The 23566-nt window shown below is 32.5% G+C and overlaps 1 protein-coding gene and 1 pseudogene across 3 annotated transcripts in view; one reads left to right on the top strand and one right to left on the bottom strand.

The window, feature by feature from the left end:
• The window catches only part of LOC129231536 (RNA binding protein fox-1 homolog 3-like), a 191263-nt gene extending 171023 nt beyond the window's left edge, over positions 1–20240 (top strand). For 2 of the 3 annotated variants that reach the window (XM_054865899.1, XM_054865890.1), the window contains exons 8-11: positions 4204–4270; positions 10907–11016; positions 16011–16095; positions 17145–20240. In XM_054865899.1, coding sequence (XP_054721874.1) covers positions 4204–4270; positions 10907–11016; positions 16011–16095; positions 17145–17180 — 298 coding nt within the window. In that variant the 3' untranslated portion in view covers positions 17181–20240. The remainder of the gene's footprint in view (positions 1–4203; positions 4271–10906; positions 11017–16010; positions 16096–17144) is intronic. The other variant, XM_054865881.1, reaches the window with a different exon arrangement.
• LOC129234483 (uncharacterized) lies at positions 19697–21935 on the bottom strand (annotated as a pseudogene).
• Positions 21936–23566: the final 1631 nt, after the last annotated feature.

Below are 23566 nucleotides of genomic sequence, written 5' to 3'. Positions count from 1 at the left end.
ATCTGTATTAAAAAAAGGTAGTTTTTCTTTTCTTAATATGAATATCATAACACTTATGATTTTCATACATTTAAAAGGGGACAATTACTTTGACATGCAACTCGTGCATTGGATTATTATAAAGAAAAGTTTGCAATTTCCATTATCTTTTGAGAGAAGTATGCAAAGGAATATTTTTGTACTAAAATTACAAACATAATATAATCTTTCTTTCCTTCATTTACTGAATGCAAAAGAAATTGCAGCGAAAAAAAAAACCCCACAATGTTAACACACTTAAAAACATTTCATAGTCATTAACTATACTATGTTCAGTGTCAAAATATGTGTATATATATGTTTCAAAATGTCTAACAGTTGCAAAGAGCAAGCAACTTCTGACATTCTCTGAAAGCAGTGAGTTAGTAAAAAAAAATGTTAGAAAGTGTTTTAAGAGTCAAGAAACCAAATCCAGTGGCACGACAGCTTATGAGGGCCAAGGCCTACTGTACCCATCTCACTCCTTCTGACCAAGGGCTCTGGGGTGCTAGGCAGATGTTTTCAGTTAAGAGGTCAGCCTAACGCGGAACCCCCAGGGTTTAGTTCCCAAGCATACTTGGTACTTATTTTATTGACCCACTGAAGGAATGAACAGCTGAATCAATCATGCCCGACCCGGAGCTCGAACCCGGACCTGCAGCGTAGAAGGGCTACCACTGAGCCTCTGGGCTTCAGAGCACTTGAATATAATTTACGAAGAAGAGAGCAGTGGGTTACGGAGTCCTTAGATGAAAGATCTGAACGCAGATTGGTCAGAAATGCTGCCGATACGCTAAGGTGCACAAATTTACACCGTCTTAAAATCGAGAGAATTTTGCAAGTGTTTCCGAATGCATTTACAGACTAATCATGCACTTTACTGGAGAAAAAGGGTTGACCTAAGACTGATAATTGTAAAACTGGAGAAAAATATTATTGTAGCAAAAAAAAATTATTATTATATAACACTAATATTTGTCATACCTCGGATACCATTTATTTCATTTGATAGCAATATGCCTTTTAAATTCAAACGTAAACAAATTCCTGGTAGATTAGCCTTCCTAATGACTATAAATAAAGCAGAGGGTCAAAATGATTTTGTGAAAACATATTAGCAGTAAAATCAGGTTTCCCGATTCAATTTGTTGCTTTACTTTGCCACTGTGGCTCAGTTCTTAACATCAATGCCATTGCAAAAGTATGAAATGTTTCGCTCTTCAGGTCTTCACGATTCAATTTGTTGCTTTACTTCGTCATTGTTGTTCAGTTCTTAACTTCAATGCATTGCAAAACTAAGTGACATGTTTTGCAATAAGAATTGTCCAATAAATTCATTTAGTCTATGTGGAATAACATAATACAGTGAATCACGGTTTATACGTTTCTCTTCTATTCGTTTTTATCAATTATACGTTTTTTAAATTGTCCCTGGAGGGTCTAATATATGTTTACTTTACCAATTATACATTTTTTCATTTGTACGCTTTTTTCATAGTCCCTTCAAAAACGTATAAGTGATGCCTCACTGTATATAAAAAAATGTGGTTGGAAAAAAAATTCAGTATTTACAGGTTGCAGTTAGTTAAGCTTGACCACGAAAAGAAGGCGGATGACCTTGAAGGGAAACATCATTTGTAATAGGTAGAATCTTCCAGAAAGCACCAAATAGTAAGAGGCATGGTCTCGCTAATCCTATCTATTCCAAAATAATAACAAACAACCTATTACAAATGATGTTTTTGCATTAAGGTCATCTACCTTCTTTTCATGGTAAGCTATAGCAGGGCTGTGGAGTCGGACCGGTTTTATGGTAAAGGGTCGGAGTCGAAGGTTTAAAATTTCAAGAGACGGAGTCAGTAGGATTTTCTCTCAAAATTCGCAGCTCTCCCAATATTTGAGGAGTCACAGCCGGAGTCAGACTAATTTTGGGTAAAGGAGTCGTAGTCTAAAAATCCTGTAGTCGGAGTAAGACATTTTTTCCTCCGACTCTGCAGCGCTGGTAAGTAGGGAACTTTTTTTTTTGTAAGCACTATAGGTAAGGGAAAAACCTTTCGACATCAACATTAACTTTGCAAAGGATTTTTTATTAAAAAGGAAGAAAATCACAATACTTCTCTGCATACACGATAGAAAATTTCTGGGTTTTCAGATACTATGACTCTTGAATGATGCCTTACATATGACATGTCTGTGACTGAAAAGTGGTTTTGTCAAATCTAAAAAAAATTTATCAAAAGTTTGACTCTGTGCGTTATTTATAGCTATTAGGAAGGTTAATCTAATAGGAAATTGTTCATGTTTGAACTTAAAAGACACTTTACTATCGGATAAAATAAGTGGTATTCGAGGATATAAGTATCAGTGTTATTATTAGCATTTTTTTTAAATAAAATAATATTTTTCTCCAGTTTCATTACTATCACTGTCATTTCAACTCTTTTTTCCAGTAAAGTGCATGATTATACCGGAAATGTGTTTGAAAACACTTATACAGAACTCACTCGATTTGCAATTCGCGGTTCACGGCGGGCGTTTGCGCGCCTAATCCTATCAGCAGCATTTCTTACCGATCAGTGTTTAAATCTTTCATCTAAATACTCCCAAGCACACTGCTCTTTTCTTTGTAAATTATATTCGAGTGATCGAAAACACTCATTCAAAAATCAAAATTCTAATGCTAGACATCTAACGCTAGAAGTGAGTCTGCAGTACTTTTAAACAACGATCGTAAACAAAGCGGATCATTGCCAACAGAGAGAAAGAAATAAAGGTTCGTTTTGCGCCACGCATAAGCGTTTTATATATATAGATGTAACTTGTTCACCAGTGCACCCAGTCTAAACATATGAAGAAGCTTACTATGCTGTCACATTAGATTAGAAAGGGGGAGACTTAATATTCTATGGGTTCGCTTGTTTCAAAGTGGCTATGATTTCTCACTGCTGTTTGATAGCTCCACAGCAAATATACTCTAGGCTTGCTACAGCCTGAACTCATTTGTATGGTATTTTTCAAGATTGTAACGTCATAAAAATCAGCTGTATTGTAGTAAAAAGCGTCATTTATCTGCATGAAAATTAAATCAATTGCCAAGTAAATTTCAGGTGTAACTTGTTTTAATTTTCTAAAATGTTAGTCAAATTAGATCTTGACAATATTAAGAAAAAGGAAAGAATCTTGACATATGCTAAGTTAGATAAATAAATACCTTTGTGCTGAACAGTAAAGTAAGACAAAACAACGTTAGAAGAAGCACAAATTTGCAAATTTCAGCAGACACATGTTTTGGCGTTACAGGGAACGCCTTTTTCAATGCAAAAAATAATGAGCTTATGGATGAAAATTTCCACAAGTTTCAAAGCACTAACATGTTTTTTTTTTTTTTTTATACCAACAATTGTTTCTCTTACACAAGAAAAGACAGAATTGGCTGTAGTTTTTTTTTTTTTTTTTTTTTTTTTTTTTTAATTAGCATCATGCCACATGTTTTTGTTGTGCAAAAATCTGGCTCTTTTTTTTTTACATTTATTTGGATCGGAATCTTATCCACCTTAATAGTGGGCTGTGTTTCTGATGAATTGAAAAAGTTAATGCTCAATGCGATCCAAAATTTTAACCATCAAGTTTACTACTCCTACATTTAGAAATCTGGACCCAAAATGCAATTTTCTTTCACAAAGTATGACAAATGACCATTTATTTCTAACTCTGAATAAAATGTCACGTAACAGTTATTAAGTGTGTCATAAACAAAAATTTTGTTTGTTAAAGTGTCATTAAAATATTTAAATAGAACATCCACTCAAATTGAATTTTTGGTTCCGTAGTATTTTTAGCTGAACCCTCATCCCATTAATATTTGCATTTATCATATTAAAATTTAGGTAAAATTTATATGTATTTTTAAAATTTAATTGTTATACTTACAAAAAAAAAGGTAGAAAAAATACTTCTGAGACTATTTACTGTAGTTTATTTCTACTGCAGCAAAATGTGTCCATCCCATGTCAACACTTACATTATGAAACTTTTGAAATTCCTGGTTTTGCTGTTTTCATAATTTATTGGTTGCTTTTGTATTTCATAAAATATTGTTCCTTGCCCATAATCCTGTTGTGCCTCTATTAAATGTTACTTTTCACAGATAGTTAAGGATATATAAAAACTGACGATGACTTTCAGTCTCTTTTCTAGGGTGTGCCAAGATCCTTTTCTTGCCTATGCAGGAGCAGAGAGATATCAGCTCCCTGTGAGTACATCCTTTAACATTTGTAATTCCATTTTCCCTGCCTCAGATGCTTTTCCAGTAACTCAAGCTAACCGCTGCTTTGTAACGTTAATTTCAATGCTTCTATTGCAGTAATTTCTTTGTTAATAAGTTTCAATTTGCATGTGTAATTATGGTCTCAGTACCAAAAGATACAGAAAAGTGCCAATGCAAAATTTTGACATTGTTGTGTATTTAGAGAATATTTTTACAAGTGGAAATCAAAGGTATTTCAACCAGGCCAAATGTTTGTTAATTAGGTTAAATAAAGTTATTGTCACCCAACCAGTAACGTGGTGGTTTGTCTTGTATTGTCATCATGAACTTTGTGACCGATGTTCCAGGAATAGCCCAGTAGTTAGGGAGTCGAATTCAGAAGTAACTGGTGGTAAGCTGGAAATTGTTTTGATCTGTTCAGTATAGGTCTGCAATGAACATATTAAATTCCGCCCCCCCCCCCTCCTGCTAAGTGTGCTGCTTCCAAATTAATGACAAAAAACACCTGTTATTGCATTAATATAACAATATCTCAAAAACACAGCATGCAATGCCCATTTGAAATTCTGAATAAAATAAGTACCTACACCGTATATCTTAGTTAATACTAATCTCACAACTCAATTTCTAAGTTTTGCTTAAATCACTGATCAAGCACTTCAAGCCAGAACGTTCCCTTCCCACACCCAGTGCCCCTCCACGAGACCCAGTTGAATAAAAGGCCATAACGCAAAAAAAAACATACTGATGCTTTCCGTTTCACATAAGCACCTACACAACTAAGTTAATCACCAAGTTGATGTACTAGATCAGTACTTCTAAACCTTTTTTACTTTAAGGCTACACTAGGTAGTTGGCTCTTCTTTTGGCACACTGAACCAAATTTCATAGTTCAATATGGACAGTGTTTTCATCATTCACTAATTTAAGCTAGGAAGCGAAACAAACCAGCGTTTCCATATGGGTTTAACATTTAATCTTTTAAATCTTTCAGTTTCTTTAGAAATTGAATTAAAGTTCATCGTGAATTTTAATAATTATTATGTTCAGCAAATCTCAAAGTTTCACTTAACACGACTGATAAAGTTATGTCTGTCTTGAGAGAAAGTGACGATTTTTATTCAGCTCTATGATGAGAAGAGCTTTGGGAAGTTTTTAAATCAAGGATCTAGTCACAATATTTTGTTGTTCTTGAAAAGTCAGTGCTAAGAATAATGGTAACAGTAACAGCTCGTGAAAATTGTGATCAGAAATTTTTAGGTATATATTTTTTAGAAACATCCAATATACGTCCAAAGGCGCTAAACCCCAGTTTTAAGGAGTGGTTGCTCTTGAAATTAATAAACTTTCTTGTGAAGAAAGTTCCTTGCTGATGCGCCAACGAATCATGAACCCAGTCAAATTGTTCTATGCCAGTCAACTTGAAGTAGTGAAATTTTGTTCTGAATCATGGAAAAATGTTCTATCACCGTTTTCAGCTTTTCTTTCAAGTTGCGTATGTCGTTGGGGCAAACCTAACCTGGCAGCATCATAATGCTACCAGACTAAGTTTGCCCCAACTATAGTTGGTCCGTTTAAACATGTCTAGTGGGCCACAATGAATTTTTGGTTTGAATCCGTTTAATTGTGCATACATATGAACACTATACTCATCGTGTCCATGAATTTTTTTATTCAGTTCATTAAGATTCTAAAAAAATATCAACCTCGTACGCTTGTTTTCCCAGAAAATGTTTGTCTTGTAATAAACTGGTATGTTTCATTTGGTTGTGAAACATCAGAAATTAGTACCCCATCCCCAACTCAAAAGTTCTTTCCTGGACCTTGCTTTTCAAAAAACAGCGAAACAGCGTGTGCAGAAGCAGGGAGTGATGATCTCCCCCCCCCCCCCCCGTTTTCCGAAAGTAACATGAAAATATAAGAATTAAGTGGTCATAATTGTATGAAGTTGATGGTTTCTACTACCTCAACCTCTTCAGCTCATGTGCCATATTGTTTACCAGTAGTGTTTCACGATGGAGGAAACCAATTTGAACACCTGGATTTTGATTTTTCGCATTCAACATGAACCTTTCGATGGTTCCCATCTTTGCGACTGCTCCATCGCTTCATGTGCGTGTGCAGCTGTAACACTGGATCCCATTGCGTTTTACTAATTTAGCTGTAACGAAGAATATTTCATCACCTGTTGCATGATGAGGAAGTTCTTTGCAGAAAATAAAATGATCTTGAATGTCATCCTCATCAGCAAGAATACTACACCTCTTATACCTGTTGATTCATCAACTTGAAACAAAAAAAAATCAGCAACTTGCAATTTACCGACCATTGTTTTTAATGTCCCTTGTCATGTCATTAATTAGTCGCCTGATAACATTGTCTGGAATTGGCACTTGGACCAATTCATTCATTGCATTGAAACCTATCGTTCCCCTTACGTTTTCTCTACATGTTGTTAAAATAAATGTTCACACCGTTGATAATAATTTAATGAAACTAGCAACACACACATTATATGTGATTTCTTGTGCAGGTAGAATAGGTGTTTTTCCTTATTATACAACTCCAAAAATACTGTGGCACACTAAGGACCTTGTCGCGGCATACCAGTATGCCGAGGCACACCGGTTGAGAAGCACTGTACTAGATGTTGCTGAAAACATTTTGTTTTATTATAAGGTAACAAGGAAATGAAAAATTATCAAATTTTTATACAAAACTCATTTTATTTCTTAAAAAGCAAGTGCAAAAATACTGATATCTTAATTTCAAGTAGAATTACGCGGAGAAAATAACTTATTTTGAGTGACATAATTTGAGTAAGAAAATTGTTATGTTTTGGTAAAAAAGTTTTCTAGTTCTCTTTTCTTAAAGTAGATCAGTTTTTTAATTTAAATAATGTAAATAATTAATAGAACTTCAAACTCCAACTATCCAAATCGCAGATTATCATTGCTTTCAGAATTAGAGAAAACAAATTGGAGTGATTGCACTTGATGAGAATATAGATTTTTTTTTCCCGATACATGTTCCCCCCCCCCCCCCTTTTTTTCAAATTCAAACTGAAGGCAGAAAAAAATGTATCCTATTGTAATAAAATTTCATATTTTACTTTAAAACGTCATTGGCACTATTTTCATACTGTGCTCAATAAAAATCAACTTTTTTTTAGACGATGACCCACCTAATGAGTGCTCTACACCATCAAAGTTCTTTGCTAGAATTTGAATTTGTTCTTTTTTTCATTACTATTTCAACTTTAAGCGAGCTTTGCACATTAGTTTAATAATACGTACAATATTATATAATACATTTAATAATAACAACAATAAAAATCATTATTGCATAAATGAACCCTTTAAAAATGATATTAATTTTGAAAGTGGAACCTTTCAAGACAAGAGAAACAGCACCTTTCCAATCCTAAACATGTTAATCACTTTTTTTTTTTTTTTTTTTTTACTTTCATTTCAAAAAATTTATTTAAATTGACTTTCTGTTTCTAAAAAGGTTCCTAGGTTTTTTTTTTTTTTTTTTTTTTCCGCCTGTAGAAGTACAGGAAAGGCAATTTTGTGCATGAGTGTATACAATATATGTGCTTGCATATTGAAATGTATTTACTTTGGTAAGATTTAGGGTGATCTGCCAGTAATTGACCGTTTTATGGAAGTTTCTAAAAGATTTACTCAGTTTCATAGAAAAAAATCACAGGTGAAAAAAGCTTTAAAACCAACGTAAGTTCATTACTTGACTGTTTTGGTCAATTACTGACCTTGATAGCAGTTTAGACAAACAGTAATTGACTACCCCTCAATCCCATTTCCTAAATGGTTAGTATTAAAACGCATTTTGTTTATATACTTAGAACAAACATGAATGATCAGCATGTCTGAGGAAATGAACATGTAAAATTAAATTTAACCTCAAAAAATTCGATTAAACATTTCATCTCACAACAATTCTCACTAGTAAGAAAAGTGAGTGGTTCTTTAGTGGTCAATTACTGGAGGATCACCCTGGTTAAACAAATTTTTCAAGTACGACTTGTTTAAAATCAAGCAGTTGTTATGCTTCTAAAGTACTTTTTACATCCATTTCTTGCTTCTCTTTTTTTGTTTCTGTAATTATGAAAGTAAAGTAACTGATAACACTGAAGAATAGCTATTTGGTTGTCTTACATCTGTGGCTTGATTTTGCTTTTGACTTGTTTGTTATGGCCTCAGAGTCCAAAAGTGATCTCAGTTTTAAACTCTCAAATCAAGATTTTGAGTTATTTAGGGCTCAAAGCAACCAAGTTACAAAATATGGGACATTTTCAAAAAGTATATTGGACAAAAGAAAAGATTTTTTCAGTAAGCCATAGTCACATTGCATAGAGAATGCAAAAAAAAAATACTATTTTGTGTGACTGATAAACACAGAATTATTATACACTAGTGTTTGCCCAGTGGTCGAAACTCGACCATATTCATAAATGAATATTTGAGAAAACTTGAATGAATTTAATTATTTCCAACATTTTATTTCTAATCTTACTCATGTTTACTGCATATTGGGGGAAACGTACAATTTTCATATGTACATACAATACGAAACAGTTGTAATTCATTCCAATTTTACTTTTTACCCGACTGCGCATGCGCGACGCAAAGGAGGGTAGTGTGTTTATCAGTCTATGTATGTATGTCTGTTTCTATGTGGCATTCTACAGGCTAAACGCCTTGGCCAATTTTAGTAATTCTTACGTCAATCGATTTGTCTTAACCTTGGGAGTGTCACTAAATACATGACAGTAATCAAAAGTACCATTTCAAGAACCAGTCGCCATTTTGTCAGTTTGGGATCGGCACACGCTGGGTGTCACACACTCTGTCTCACGATACCTGCGTGAGACAAATGCAGGTAGTTTTCGCTGCCTGAATTTTTTTGTTTACTAAGTCTACTAATTCGGATCTCAGTGGCCGAGTGGTCTAAGCGATTGCTTCTCCCACTTGAGGCGGTGGGTCAAGACACCCTCGCTTCGGATGTACTTTCCCCTCCTTCTGATGTAATTTTTTTTCATGTGTTCTTTATTTGTATTCTGTACTGTAATAAAAAATATATAATGCATGACGACGGCAAGACATCAGATTGTAGTCCTCATCAAAATAAACCCGTGCAATAAGCATCAAAAGAAAGAAAGCCTACTAATTTGATTTTCATCTCTAACATGTTGCATTTGTTTTTCCTTGATTCAAGGGACTGAGTTTCGCAACCTGTACTTTCTTGACAGGCTTTTTAAGTTTTGCGAGAAGGATTTGACTGACAACGTTTCTGATTTCGTGTCATCATGAGTTATACAGGCTGTTTATATAGCTGTGCAGTAGTTGACTAAGTTCGTGCATTTTTGCCGAAGGTCAAACATATGTAGCTTTAAGCCGAGTTAGGTCCCTAGAGGGATTAATTATCAGTAGTTTAGACCACCACAAGTTACTTAATAAACCTCACGATACAAACAAACTATCTCAATGAAATGACAAGATTGCAAAATGTACTGTCTTATAATCATAGTAATTAAGTCAATGAAAATTAACTAAAAAGTGTCAAATAATAAATTATTAAATAAAAACAAAAAACCCGACTGCGTAAAAACCAAAAAAACTAAAGAGAAAAATGTATAAGCCAAGTAGTTTAGAATGTTATTAAGTACTACTGAATAACTACACTGTTGAAATAGTTTTATAACCATATTCAGATAAGACAAATCATAAATTCAAAAGCAGAATAGAAGGATCAACAGTCGGGGCTCATTCAAATTTTACGGAGCTCCTTGAATCAGAAAGGAATGGCATTAAAATGCATTTTTCATGTAGAAAAAGCGGTTTAAAAAATGAATCAAAACTTAACGCTTCCAACAATGCATTTCAACAATGGAAAAGAGATAAAATTAAAATTTTTGAGTTTCGCTAACTAAAAATTGCTCATAACTTTTTTCTAGTGGATTTAGGTTATTGGACCTTGGGCCCGTTGACAATTTTTTCGTTAGGAGTGTTTTTTAAAAACCTTTCCAACCATACCAAATTCGAAAAAATTGGACCATCCGTTCGCGTAGAAAGAGCCATTTAGAACAAAAATGCGTTTTTTACTAATATCTCCATTAATTAGCATTCAATTTCAAAAATTTTTGTTGGACACTAAAACTCAGCAATAGCTACTGAACAAAAAAAGAATGAAGGAAATCGGTTCACAAGTTGCTTTGTATCTTAATATCTTGAAAAAATAATTTTATATCTAAGCCCATTTTCCACCAAGGTCCACCCAATACATTTTCTAAATGGTTTTAGAATATTGCATGTATTGTAAGTATTTTCTTATTTTCTCGCCTCAAAGATTTATTTTTTGCTCTACTTCTCAAAAATAACTTCCTCTAATTTAAAACCATTGTGTGCACTTATTCTTGAAACATTTTAGTTGATTGCAAAAATTTTACTGTCATAAATTTAGCAAATATATTCCTACTTGTATTGTAAGTTGTTTTGGTTCTTTTAGATGTAAATAAAAAGTGGTTAGCAGCTTTTTCTTTTCCTTTAATACTGTTTGAGTACTTATCCTTCCTGTGTTTTAACTTTATTTTATTTTTAGGCAACTTATGCAGCTAGTGCTGCTTACACTGCTGCTGCAGCCCGAAGTTACGCCGCTGCAGCAGCTGCAGCTGCTGCCCAACCTGTAGCATCTTATGCAGCTGTAGCTGGGTAAGTAATTGAATTTAGAATTCTATGTATTTTATCTTATTGAGTTGGACCTTGATGACAGCTGTGCATTTGGCAACATTAAAAAGTTTTTTTTTTACAAATAAACCTTATATTGTTGTTATAATAATTCTGTTTCCTTTAAAAGCAGATTCTTGAGCAATTGTTTTTTAATGGATAACTTTTTTCTTAAAGAATGAGTTCTTCTGTTAAAATTTTGAGAGTTTGTGTCATGCTCATCAAAATGTATATTTGCAATAATGATGAGGTGGAATAATGTACTCAAAAAATAATAAAAATTTCATTCAATGAATAATCAAGATATTTTGCAATTAAGCAAGCAGGGTTCGTACGCTCCGGGAATTCCGGGAAAACGAGGAATTGTCAGGGAAAATAACACTGTCAAAAATGTCAGGGAAAAGTCGGGGGGGTTTTCAAATTTTGTCCTCCAAATTTATTTTTTTTTCCATTTTTTTCCCAAGGAATTAAGTACTATGAGATCTAGTCTTCGTTTTTATTGTGATTTCACGAAAAAAATTTTAAATTTTTATCTAAACCGACGCTGGCACTTAAAAACTGCAATCGAAAAATGAACGTTTTTTTTTCACAACGAAAAATGCGCCAAAAGAGCGAAGATTTTCTTGCAGGGAGTCAGTGAGGGGAACGCATTTCTTTCTACTGCCTAAAGTTTTAGATGGGTTGCCACAACATTCTGTTCGGTTCAGAGTTCGTACGCTCCGGGAAAACTTGGAATTATCAGGGAAAATGACTTAGTCAAAAATGTCAAGGAATTTTCCAAATGTGTCCCCAAAATTTTTCTTTTTCCAATGTTTTCCCAGGGAATTTCGTTTTATAAGATCTAATCTTCATTTTTATTGATGTATTTAAAAAAAATTGTAACAATTTTAAAGCAATGAAAAAAGTGGCGACCCAAAAAATCTTCAGCAGCCGCCATTTTTGGCTCTCAGTAGTTCCCAAGGGAAAAAAAATCAGGTGAACAGCAATTATGCACAAACTCAACAGGAGAGAAGACAATTTACTGCTTCGGAAGCACAACCTGTAGATGGGAGGGTCGATCTGGGGAAATCGTTTTTTTTTTTTTTTTTTTGATCGGAAAATCATTTCAGCTACGTGTGAAACGTAGTCGCCATCTTTGGTCATTCACAAGATGGAAGTAGATACGATCCAAAAATGCCTAAGTTTCTAAAAACAAAGCAGAATTGGATGTTTTCTTTAATTGAAAACTGATGAAAACAACAAAAAATGGTCTGAAAATTGTTTTTCTATTATTATTTGTAATAATTTTCTTGAGAAATGAAAAATTTTGTTCTTAAAACTTAATCTTATCCTCACTGCCTCGGACGCAAATGTGATAAAAACTTTTCAATGAATTGTAGTATCATGAAGATTTATTATTTTTTAATTGTCTTCATGCAACAAATTAAAAAAAAAGTTATTTCTTATTTTTGGGCATAGCCGCCATATTTGGTCATTCCCAAGATGGAAGTACACAAGACTTTTTCAAGTGCCTAAGTTCCCGAAAATGGCATTGGATGTTAATTGCAATGCAAACTATTGAAAACAACACAAATTGTGCCCTTTTTTCCGGATAATTTGTAATTATTTTCTGGAAAAATGCAAAATTTAATCTTCATAACATTTTTTTAAAAATTGATTTAGACTCTTATGTGCTAAATACTGACTATTTTGCTTTTATTGTAGTTTTTTAAGGGTTATTAATTATTTATTACTACTTTTATACTACAAATCCAAAAATCTACTTATTATTTTAAATTTTTCACTTTGTCGCCATATTTGATCGTTTGCACAATGGAAGTAGACTTAAACTTCCAGAAACAGAATTGGACGTTTATATCAATGTGTAATATTGAAAACAACATTAAATGTGCAAAAAGTTATGAATTTTTGAAAATTAACTATTACTTTCTGGAAAAGAAAGTTTGAAATTTTTATGTAAGCGTCCTTTAATATGTGAAAAAAAAAGATTATTGGCATTGGCCTATGATTGGCGGAGTTGATTTTTGTTACTATGCATTACATGGTATGCCGATTGATGCAACAAGTTAATCATATTTATACTGAAATTTAGCATTGCATTTTGCTCAATATGTTTTGTGTAACCTACTTATAAGAAAATAAAAAGTATTGTAAGCCAAAAGCGGATGCTAAAAGGTTGCTGCAGGACTACAGCAAAACGCTATAATATTACACGTGACATCAAAGAAACGCTAAAATGAGTTGAAAGTACTCTGTTTTCAACAAATAGTAAACAAATTAAAACAATTTTGAACAAAATGTTTAAAAAAAACTTAAAATTTTGACAGAGAAAACAAACGAAAAAAAAAACAAGTTTTTTTTTTTTTTTTTTTAATCTAAGAGGAGAAGTTTCAGTTCTTCTGCATCGCTACTTTGAACAATTTTAATTATTTTAAAAATATTACTATTTAAACTTAAATTTTGAATGAAGCGAGTAACCTGGAATTTTCTAAAAAACAACCTGGAAAAGTCAGGGAACTTTTTTTAACCAAAAGTGTATGAACCCTGGCAAGGTAACAGTGTAAAAAATAAATAGGGAAATAGTATGATTTCAATAAAAAAAACGGTGTTTGTTTACTTGTAACCCAGTTAATAAGCCGAATTTCAAAAGTTTTAGACAAAGTTTAATTTCAACTAACTTTAGCATTTTCCCTATAATGATACATATTGTTACAAATTCTGTAAATAGTAATTATTGTAGTAACACAACCTGTAAATAGTTTCCCGTAATGAATATACAGCCCCTATACATTCGGATGAAGTATACGCCCCCTATTTCTTTTTTTTTTCATTGATAAAATTTGATAACGGTCTACGCATTTCGAGAAGGATTTCGAATGTTGTGGAAACTTTTCATTGTTTATAAAAGCGTCCCGCGTGATAAAAAGTTGAGTTTTGATTGAGAATTTGTACTGAGAGTGTATTAGCTCTGTTTATTGCGAGGCATTTCGCTGTGTTGTTTTCGTATTTGGAAGTAAATACGTGTGTAACCATTGAGTTTACGGTGTTGAGTGATACTTGTTTAATTGCTGATGATTAATTTAGCAGTTGTTGACGCTCTTTCCTGTACATAGTATCGATAAATTTCCTGTATTTTTAATCAAGAACTGTGTCGTCCTTTCAAGAAAGTTAGAAGCCGCACCGGATCCGTTACAATATATTTTTTCCTACTGGAAATTTTCGAGAATTTTCCATTCGCCAATACTTTAGCCGAATCAGTTTTTCTCGCCAGATTTACAATTTTCTTCCAAGTCCTGAAATCTTTTTTCTAGCAAATCTTGGTGCATTTTAATCTGGTGTGTGTACTCTTGTTTTATTTCTTGCTTCTGTCTCTAAATAATTTTTTTTTTTAAAGAAAAAAAAGTTCACTTATGGGCTGCAGGTTCTGCCTTCCTAATCTAATGCTAGAAGTTTTTTTTTTACCTCTGATATTAATAATGTTTCATTATAACATTTGTCCCTCTGTTTATATTTGTACAAAAAAAAACTTTTTTGAAAAGTTCCTAGTCCAGTCCAGTTTTTAAAATTCAGCCTAATGTGAGCCCTAGAGTATGAAAATAGTGGATTATTGGGAATGGGTTTTAAAAAAGGTATGAGTGTTACTGCAGGAATTCCAGAATGTCGACAAGTCATCTGAACTGCCCTTCTGTTTTTGAGTGTAGAATTTTTGGGACTCTATTTGTGTTATTACTTCTGATCATGTATTTTTTTTTCCTAATATTGCATGTGATAAATTATTGTTTGCACATACCAAACCATGATTGGTTAAAATTGATAAAAATTAACTTTTACTCTAACTGAATTTTGTATGCAAAATAGAACAAAGCAAAAAACTTTCTTTCAGTTGATTTATTGGTTGTGAAAAGAATCAATTTTGTCTAAAACAACCAAAGAAATTTTTTAAAGAAGTTAAAATTTTCAGTCTGTCACTGGGAGGTGATGTCCAAAAATTGAATGAAAATTCTGATGTCACATTTACTTTTCCTTTTTCATTTATTTATTGGAAAAGTGGACCTTACCATAATTTAGCTAGGTATTGTGGAATTATTTATAATTGATTTATGAGCACTTGATCTACCTTTTGAAATACAGTGACCTCTCATTACATTGCACTTTTTGTATTCCTTATTCAGGGATACTGCACTTTTCCTTTGTCTCCTGAATATTCTACTTTTAAAAGATATTGCTTTATATTTGAATTTACCGAATGAGCACAACTGTTTTCCATGCATCTAAATTCATTGCAGTGTTATTCGCAAGTTTTGTTTAGTAGTCTGTGATAAAACGGTAGAATCATTTATTTTTATTTTTTTAAGACTGTTGATAAGATTTTTTTAAAAAATTTTTATTAAAGAGACTTAAGCGTCTTAATATGACAATAATGTAGCCTTTTTTACAGGTGCACATGTCTTTAATTTGTACATTTATTGCATCATTACTGTTTTATAACTTTGGTTACATCATATTTTCAGATATATCATTCTTTTTACTGTCCCTTGACAACCGCGATATAATAAGAGGCTCCTCTGCCATGTGAAGATAAAGGGAAGTGTCAGCAGAAATGAGTTTTTGAGATATTTGAAAGAAACACATTTTGGATTCCATACTAACATTTAGAAAGCGTTGGAATTTGACTCTTTTTTCGTACTTTTTTTCAAGGGAAAACAAATGTGCAAGTTAGTAAAATAGTGCCAAGAAATGAAAATTTGCAGATACTGACTGCCCTTTGCCTTCCCACGGCAGTACTGTACGTTTTCAAGAATTCATCATGAGAATTATTTAGAAGCTGCATTCCATTGAGTAGTGATTTGCCGTTTCAATTGTATGTCAATTTTACATTTTTAAATATGTTTCTAGCATTCCTTTTTAACATTCCTACTTTTTGTTCTGGTCTAATCATATTTGCTTTCTCTTCTTAAATCCTTTTTTGCTTCCTCCAGAACTCCATCACTATATTACAGTTATGCCAGAGAATATGCTGATCCCTACTTGGCACACAGCATAGGCCCAGTTGCGGGATATGGGGTAAGATTTTTTTACCTAAGCTTTTAAGAATTCACAAAAATTTTCCATTGTGTATTTCAATCCTGGTTGTCTGTGTACCGACCTGGCAAACCTGGAAATTTTACCAGATACCTGAAAAAAACTGAAACAGTCAAGGAATTTTTTTAATATCTGAAAAAGAAAAGTTTTACAAGATATTTGAAGTTAAGTCTTCTGTTCCAGTAAAATTAAAATTTGTCTTTAAATTAGAATCATGCTGTACGCAAAATCATTCAAGTTGCATACTATTAAACGCCTGCTGTGAAATGTTTTGAAAATCAGTCAAACATTTTGTAGGTTTCTTAATTTCTCTTTCATGAAAATGTAATGCATGTAAATTTGATGTATAAAGCTAGAATTTCATTGTAGCATACAGTAAAAGACCGTTATAACGCCGACCTATATAACGCAATTCTCTATAAAACGCACAACTTTTCAAAAGTAAACATTAGGTTTTTGAAGTTTAAAATATCCCTCTGTTTTGCTTTGCAAACATTAAAATTGTAAGGCAAATAAAATTTTGAAATAGTTTCTCATCTTTCCATTTTAATTCAAAGCTTTTAAGGCAAAATTAGTAGTTAAAATAAATAGAAAATACCAGATGACTCTTGAAAATGCAGCTGTTATGCAAACCATGAAGCTAGCAGAAGTGCAGGATAATGCACTTTTTTTTATTGTGAAACATATTTATTTGTGAACTACTAATTGTAATATTGATGCTTAAATATATTGCAGATAAAACTCATTCTGAAGTGCTAATATATAGATATATTCTGAATATTAGTTTCAAAATTTGAAATTATCTATATAACGCAAAAGCTCTGGTCCCAAGGTGTGCGTTATAATGGTCTTCTACTGTACTCTATACACTATGTCACACAATTTTTATTTTTGGCTAATTCATATAGATTTCTAATTGATTCAACGGACTATGAGACTGATTTAAAAAAAAAAAAAACACAGTAAATGATTATATTTTTGATTATTGCAGATAGGACAAGTATTTATTAACACATTCCTCTCTTTTCCAGGCTGCCGTTTACCGGACAAGATTCACTCCTTATTAGTTCTTACTCAAGAGAAGTCAGTTCATCAAAGTCGATGCTCTGATGCACATCAAATATGGATTGCTACGAGCACAAGAAATAGTGGATTTTGGATTGAGGACTAAAGTGACGCACATTTTCACGAATTTTATTTATCCTTTCGGATTTTTTTTTGAGAAGAGAAAAGGACTTACCGTGATTTTTAAACACTACTTCTATTTAAAGCAGAATATGGTGGACGTAGCCCTGTAAAAATTACACCATAGGATTTAGAATTCTTTCTGAATCTTATTAGATAAGATTGTGAAATGCTAGAAAATATCTTACTTTTATGGAAGACCCTGTTTTTATGAATCCAAATTGCTTTTAAATTTACATCGGTAGCTTATTCTTTTGAAAACTGCGTATTTATTGAAGCATTACCGTTTTTTCATCTCAAAATCATCGCAACATTTCTCGACTTCTCTTTCTCGAACCAAAGCTATATCTTATCATTTCTGTCGTGTAAATAATCTCTTGTCAATTTTCATTGAAATGGCTCATTTCATTTTTTCACTCGTTTCATAAATACTCTATCATTTAAGTCATAAATAAGTACAAAATTCAAATCTGTAAAAATCAATTGGAAGTTAGTTTTTGAAAAAGTAAATTTCATTTTGTGATTCCCTTTCTGTGCAGTTAAAATTCTTAATGAATATAACTGTGCTTAAACAATTGCCTTATATGTTAAAATCTTTTTGCTAAGTAGGTTCCAAATCCAATGTAATTTCAAGCTGAAGATGGGGTGTGAATCAATATTTAATAAATATATTAGAGAAGGAATCGGCTGCATTTTAGTCCCCCCCCCCCTTTTTTTTAGAGTTTTACTAAATCATATGTTGTTATTTATTAATTGTCATTACAAAAATTGAAAATGTCTCATGGAGTCCAGCATGTAACATTGACTGAAAACTAAAATTTTGTATAGGCTTTTTTTTCTAGTCATCTGCATTTCATTACTTCATCTTTTTCCTCTCATTATTTTCTTTATATCAGTGAAATTTGGTTTTCAGTGTTATTTGTGCTCACCCCATCTTCCTAACTTACAGTATTTTTAATGTTACATCATTTTTTTCTTTTGTTACGTGCTCTCTAACTTATGAACACTAGTATTATTTCTTTTTTTTAATGTAAAAATGCATTGTAAATTTTAGCACAATATATGTTTGTGCATTTTTATAGCACAAATTTATTAAAAAATGTGAATGTGAAAAAAAAATGGATATTTTATAGTACTTTTAATGTTGACTAAAAAAAGAATGTACTCCTTTTTGAATGCATTTGTTTTATTCCTGTTTTCGTGTTGACTGATTTTGGAAAATGCTTGGCGGCATTTCCTATGTGAGTGATGTGAAGTATTTATTGAATATCCTGGACATGAATCTCATTTGAATCTCATATCATGAAGTAAGACCGTAAATGAAGGGCTGGCAGCTAGAAAATAGTTACAATTTCTTTGCTTGTTATTTGTTGTTAAAACATTTTTTTTTTAAATTATTATATTATTATTTTGATATTGTTTTCCCAACAAATTTGTCAGAAAAAATATTAATACTTGCCACTCCTCTGATACTCCCTAAAACAGGTACCCACATTGTAAAACGTTTTTATTTTTAGATCCAATTTGTAGTGACTTAATTAAATACATACAGACAAAGACTTTTTTTTTTATTTGTAAAATTCACAGGTTGTTTTCCACCCAATCCTCTATTTGCTGTCATAAAATTTGTATCAACTTTGGTTTTAAACGCATAATACAGAAATTTTAAACTACATATAGCTTTATAATACTATTTATGTATTTATTTTATTTTATTGACCTGCATTTAAGTGAGATTTTACTGTAAATAGCATGATTTAGTTGATATATACTTAAATATAAAAGCAAATCATTTGTTGAAAAATTGTTCTTAAATATATATCGTCACCTCAGAGCAACAGTAAGACATCTGATCCCAGGAATAACAGTACCATATCCAGCTGTTGCTTTGAGGCAATGATATGAAACATTTTGCAGTTTTTTAAAAATAAATGAAATTTTTCCTTGTTTGTTGCATAATACTCATTTTAAGAAATTAAATGAGTTGAAGAAATTCTACTGATAAACAAATAATGTAATTTTAATGTTTGATAAGGAACCATTATCTTAGGAGTTGTCAATAAATGATGTCAGGCTTCGAGGGGGAGGGTAACAAGAAGTTGTGACAATCACTCTTTTTAAAAGATGTTCATGAAAAAGAGCATACCATGTGAGGGGGGGGCACAAAGGTTGAAAAAAAGGAACATCATTTATGGACTACCCCTTAAAACATCTTTTTCATTTTTGTTCCCTTCATATTTTTGTATGCTTGTAGACGGTCATGACAAATTTCTCACATAAAAGTTAATCTTTTGAAGTTGGAGGTTTGGGAAAAGAGTTTTTTTTTTTTTTTTTTTTTTTTTTTTTTTTTTTTTTTTTTTGCTTTGCATAAGTATGTGGTTTATATCAAAATATTTCATCAGAAAAGAATGGTGGTCATGAAATCATTACTTGCTGGTCATGGGATTATACCTGACATAAAATGAATCTCCCAGTTGCATGTAGATTAGATTAGTGATCATTTGCCGCAGGTTAATTTCTTTTAATTCTCCAAATTATACTCATTCAAAAATTTTTATTTTTTGCAAGATAATAGATTTAATTTAATTGAGTGACATTGCAATATGGTTAAGCCAAGTAAATACTGATGTTATCATTTGCATCCAAAAAAATTGATCTTTTTGTTCTAATCAATGCCTATAATTTTGTATCCAAATTGTTTAAATTAAAAATTAGATTTATTATTAATCAATGATTTATGTTGTTAATTTAAATCTTTACTAAATATTAAAATCATAAATTTTTCAGTGCATTTTCAAGTTTATGAAAAATTTTCTAGTTACTAAAAGTTTGTAATTTTCAAAAGAAATATTTGCAGCTTTGCCATAACAATATTACTTCTGTGTTTTATTTATTTGTATACATGATGATAAAAATCATTTCTTGTACTGTCACTTTTTTTTTTTTTTTTTTTGCAGTTGTTATGTAATGTGCTGTTGTTAAAATACTTGCAATCAGTTCTTCAATGAATAAAACTGATCCTAAAAATATGTTTTGCTTCTTTTAACCACTCATTCAGAAACACTTGGACATTTTTGCAAATGACAGAGAAGGGTGAATACATTTGAGTTTAGAGAAGTCCATTTTGCAAATGGGGACATTTTTGCTGATTTAATGCTTCCTTGTTGCCCAATGTGAGGACTTTTATTCTGTATTTTAATTATTTATTTATTTCTTAACTTGGTCGTAGTTGTTGGACCAAATTAACTAAGAAAATATGATTTTTTAGCACTTATTGTGTCGTATTTTGATGAGGCTTGGCTTGTTTTTTTTTTTTTTTAACTTCCAATGCAGCAGGCGGTACAAACATTATTTTTACGCCACAGAGATAAAAACAAGGGGGGAAATTTTAAGCAAACAATGAAAGAAAAGAAACAATGCACACAAAACAAAACAGGCAAAAACAAGTAAAAAATAAAAATTGTGTGTTCAAATTGTTCAACAAGTCCCTGGCCTCCCAGTAACAGGAGAAAATAGAGTCTAGAGGTGGAACAGACAGGGTGGTGATCGGCATCCATCGTTGCACCACTGTGGCAGAGGAGACAGGCAGGGCTATCTATCCAGAATCCGAAGTTTGCTAAGATGGGCATATAAGCAATCTTGCCTGGCCGCGTGATGAAAGGCAGCAACAGCATTGCTTCTTGGACAATCAGGGATGTTCAGAAGGTTGTCTCTCCATGGTTTTACTTTTATACAATCTTTTAATGATGACTCAGGAGTCATCTTAAGCGCTTGCTTTATTATAGATAAGGAGGACTTGTAGGCAGAACAGCCCATTTTGGCCAACGCATCCGCTTTATCATTGCCAGGTATACTGCAATGCGAGGGGGTCCATTGTAATGCAATAGTCTTATACTTTTCGCGCAACCCTCTCATTAAGGATCTACTCTGATCATGAACATAGAGCCAAGGTCTTGCAATTGCAAAAATTTCAGCTTGTGAATCCGAGAAAATTACAGCCTGTTCAGCAAGAAAAGGGCGAGCATCCAAATGGGCCACAGCTACTCTAATTGCCTCAACTTTGCCATCGTATGCTGATTTGGCCATTCCCAGTGAAATATAATGAGCAAACTGTTCACAATTAATACCAGCTTCGGCTACACCACCCATCTCAAACTTTAATCCATCTGCAAAATATGTATAGCCATGCTTCAGGAGGGAACCGATTGTAAATAGTCTCCCTTCCCGCACTGAACAAAGTGGCTGTGCAGTGTTGGGATTTTGAGACGGGACTCAAGAGATATAGGTGATATAGAATGTTACAAGCCTCCTGCTGGTTTAATACAGGATGGTTTGCAGAGACTAGCCATCTCATTTAATACAGCTTGAAGAAAGCCGTCTTGAGTCTTCAACCAACGAGGCCCAGATAGGGTCCATACATCTCCATGAGGTAGACGAATTTATTTCTTATAGAGCCTCAAAGCTGATTTCTTTATTTCGTAACGCATAGGGGTTTCATTGGTTTATAAAAGGAGGGCGTCAATAGGTGTGGTCTTGACGGCTTCAGTGACAATACGGAGTACATTATTTCGTATTTGTTCCAGTTTATTTATACCTGCTTCTGGTGTTGTAATGAGAGGAGTGTTACAATAAGTCATAATCGGGTTTTATAAAAGTCCTATAAGTAGTAGGACTTTTGTAGCAGAGTAGTGGAAGCACAGCCTAACTCCTGCAAGATATTTCAGGAGGAATGTATGCTTTTCAGCCCTTTGCTTTATATCATCAATATATAAATTCCAGGTGAGTTTGCGATCAAAAATGACGCCTAGGTACTGGGTACTCTCATTGACAGGTAGGGCTACATTTTCATAAGATATTTGCAGTTGTAAGTGTTGATGACCATAGTGAAAAAGTTTGATAGGTTGTTTTATCAGTGTTTGGCTTGTTTGTTCCTCATAAGATTTAAGAGAGCATGCTGGAGATTTTTGATGAATCTCAAACGGTTTACACTTTTTAACCAGTTCAAGTTTTTGGGGATGTCAAGGTTTTTCAAGATTGAGTGAACTGCAATTTGTTCTATAATGAATGGAACCTCAATTATAGAAGATTCATTGATTACAAACCAGCATCGATATAGTTTTTACAAGTATAATTCAAAGTGCAAGGATCAAGAAAAATAATTTAAACCTTTCACTTGGTTGAGAAAATTTAAAACGACAGAACTCTACTCTAATATCACTAAGAATGAGAAGGGATAACCAAGCTTATTATTATTATTATCATTATTCAGTCAAATAGCTAGTTTTTTCACTCCGTAACATTTTACTTTGAAAACAAAAATATGAAAAATGTTTTAATTTTTGACAGAACAAATTTAAATCGCTTGTAATTAAAATCCAGATATTTTGCCCTTGAAGGCATGAAAAAATGAACAAGTAATACTGCTATGATAACACTGACTTCTCATTTGGGAAATGTAACAGAGTGATTTAATTCCATAAAAATATCTACACCAATGTGAACTCTTGCAAACAAATATATAGCCATATACAGTTCGGTCAAATCTGCAGTACGAAAGGGGGTGATAGAAGAGCCCAAACGGAGCATAGAACCACCCATTATCGTGTCCAATCCTTAACCGTAAACGAGTTATGGTAGGTACAGTGAAACCTGTGTAAGTTGACCACTTGCGGTGCAGTACTTAGGTGGTCAACTTATAGAGGGCAGTAACGAAAACTGTTTTTTTTTTTTTTTTTTGTTATTTCTTGCCCTATGCATTCATTTTTTAACTAATTGGAATACTTTAAACTAACTTTCATTGTTTAAAATTACTTTAAAACAAAAAGTAAAAATGTTTTTAAATATTTTCAGAGATTATTTACCAGAATGACGCGTAAATTATCAAATAAATTTAAAATTTCTGTAAATCGACCGAAGAAAAAATGTCTCATTGCTTATGAAAAACTACTTACTTGACATTAACAATTCCTAAAAATTCATAACAAGTCAAAAGTGACTTAAATTCTTCATTCGATTTTTTCTTGTACATTTGTAACAATGGTAATCTACTTTTCAACAAAACAACTCCTTAATGAAGTTTGGCGCATTTTCTGAGACTTAACATAAGCCCAATGTTTTTCGATAAAAACATAAATATTCATTTTTTTTTAATGCCTAGTTGCTTATTTGAGGCATAACTGATTAAACTTTTAGTACAATCTAATGCTTTTGCCAAGTGGTCAACTTACGAAGGGTTTTTTACAATACTCCAAACCAAAGCTGGTGTATA

The sequence above is a fragment of the Uloborus diversus genome, chromosome 1 (genome assembly GCF_026930045.1).
Source record: "Uloborus diversus isolate 005 chromosome 1, Udiv.v.3.1, whole genome shotgun sequence".
Taxonomy (NCBI): domain Eukaryota; kingdom Metazoa; phylum Arthropoda; class Arachnida; order Araneae; family Uloboridae; genus Uloborus; species Uloborus diversus.
Note: the sequence above shows the minus strand (reverse complement) of the source record. Positions and strands in the feature narration are given on the sequence as shown.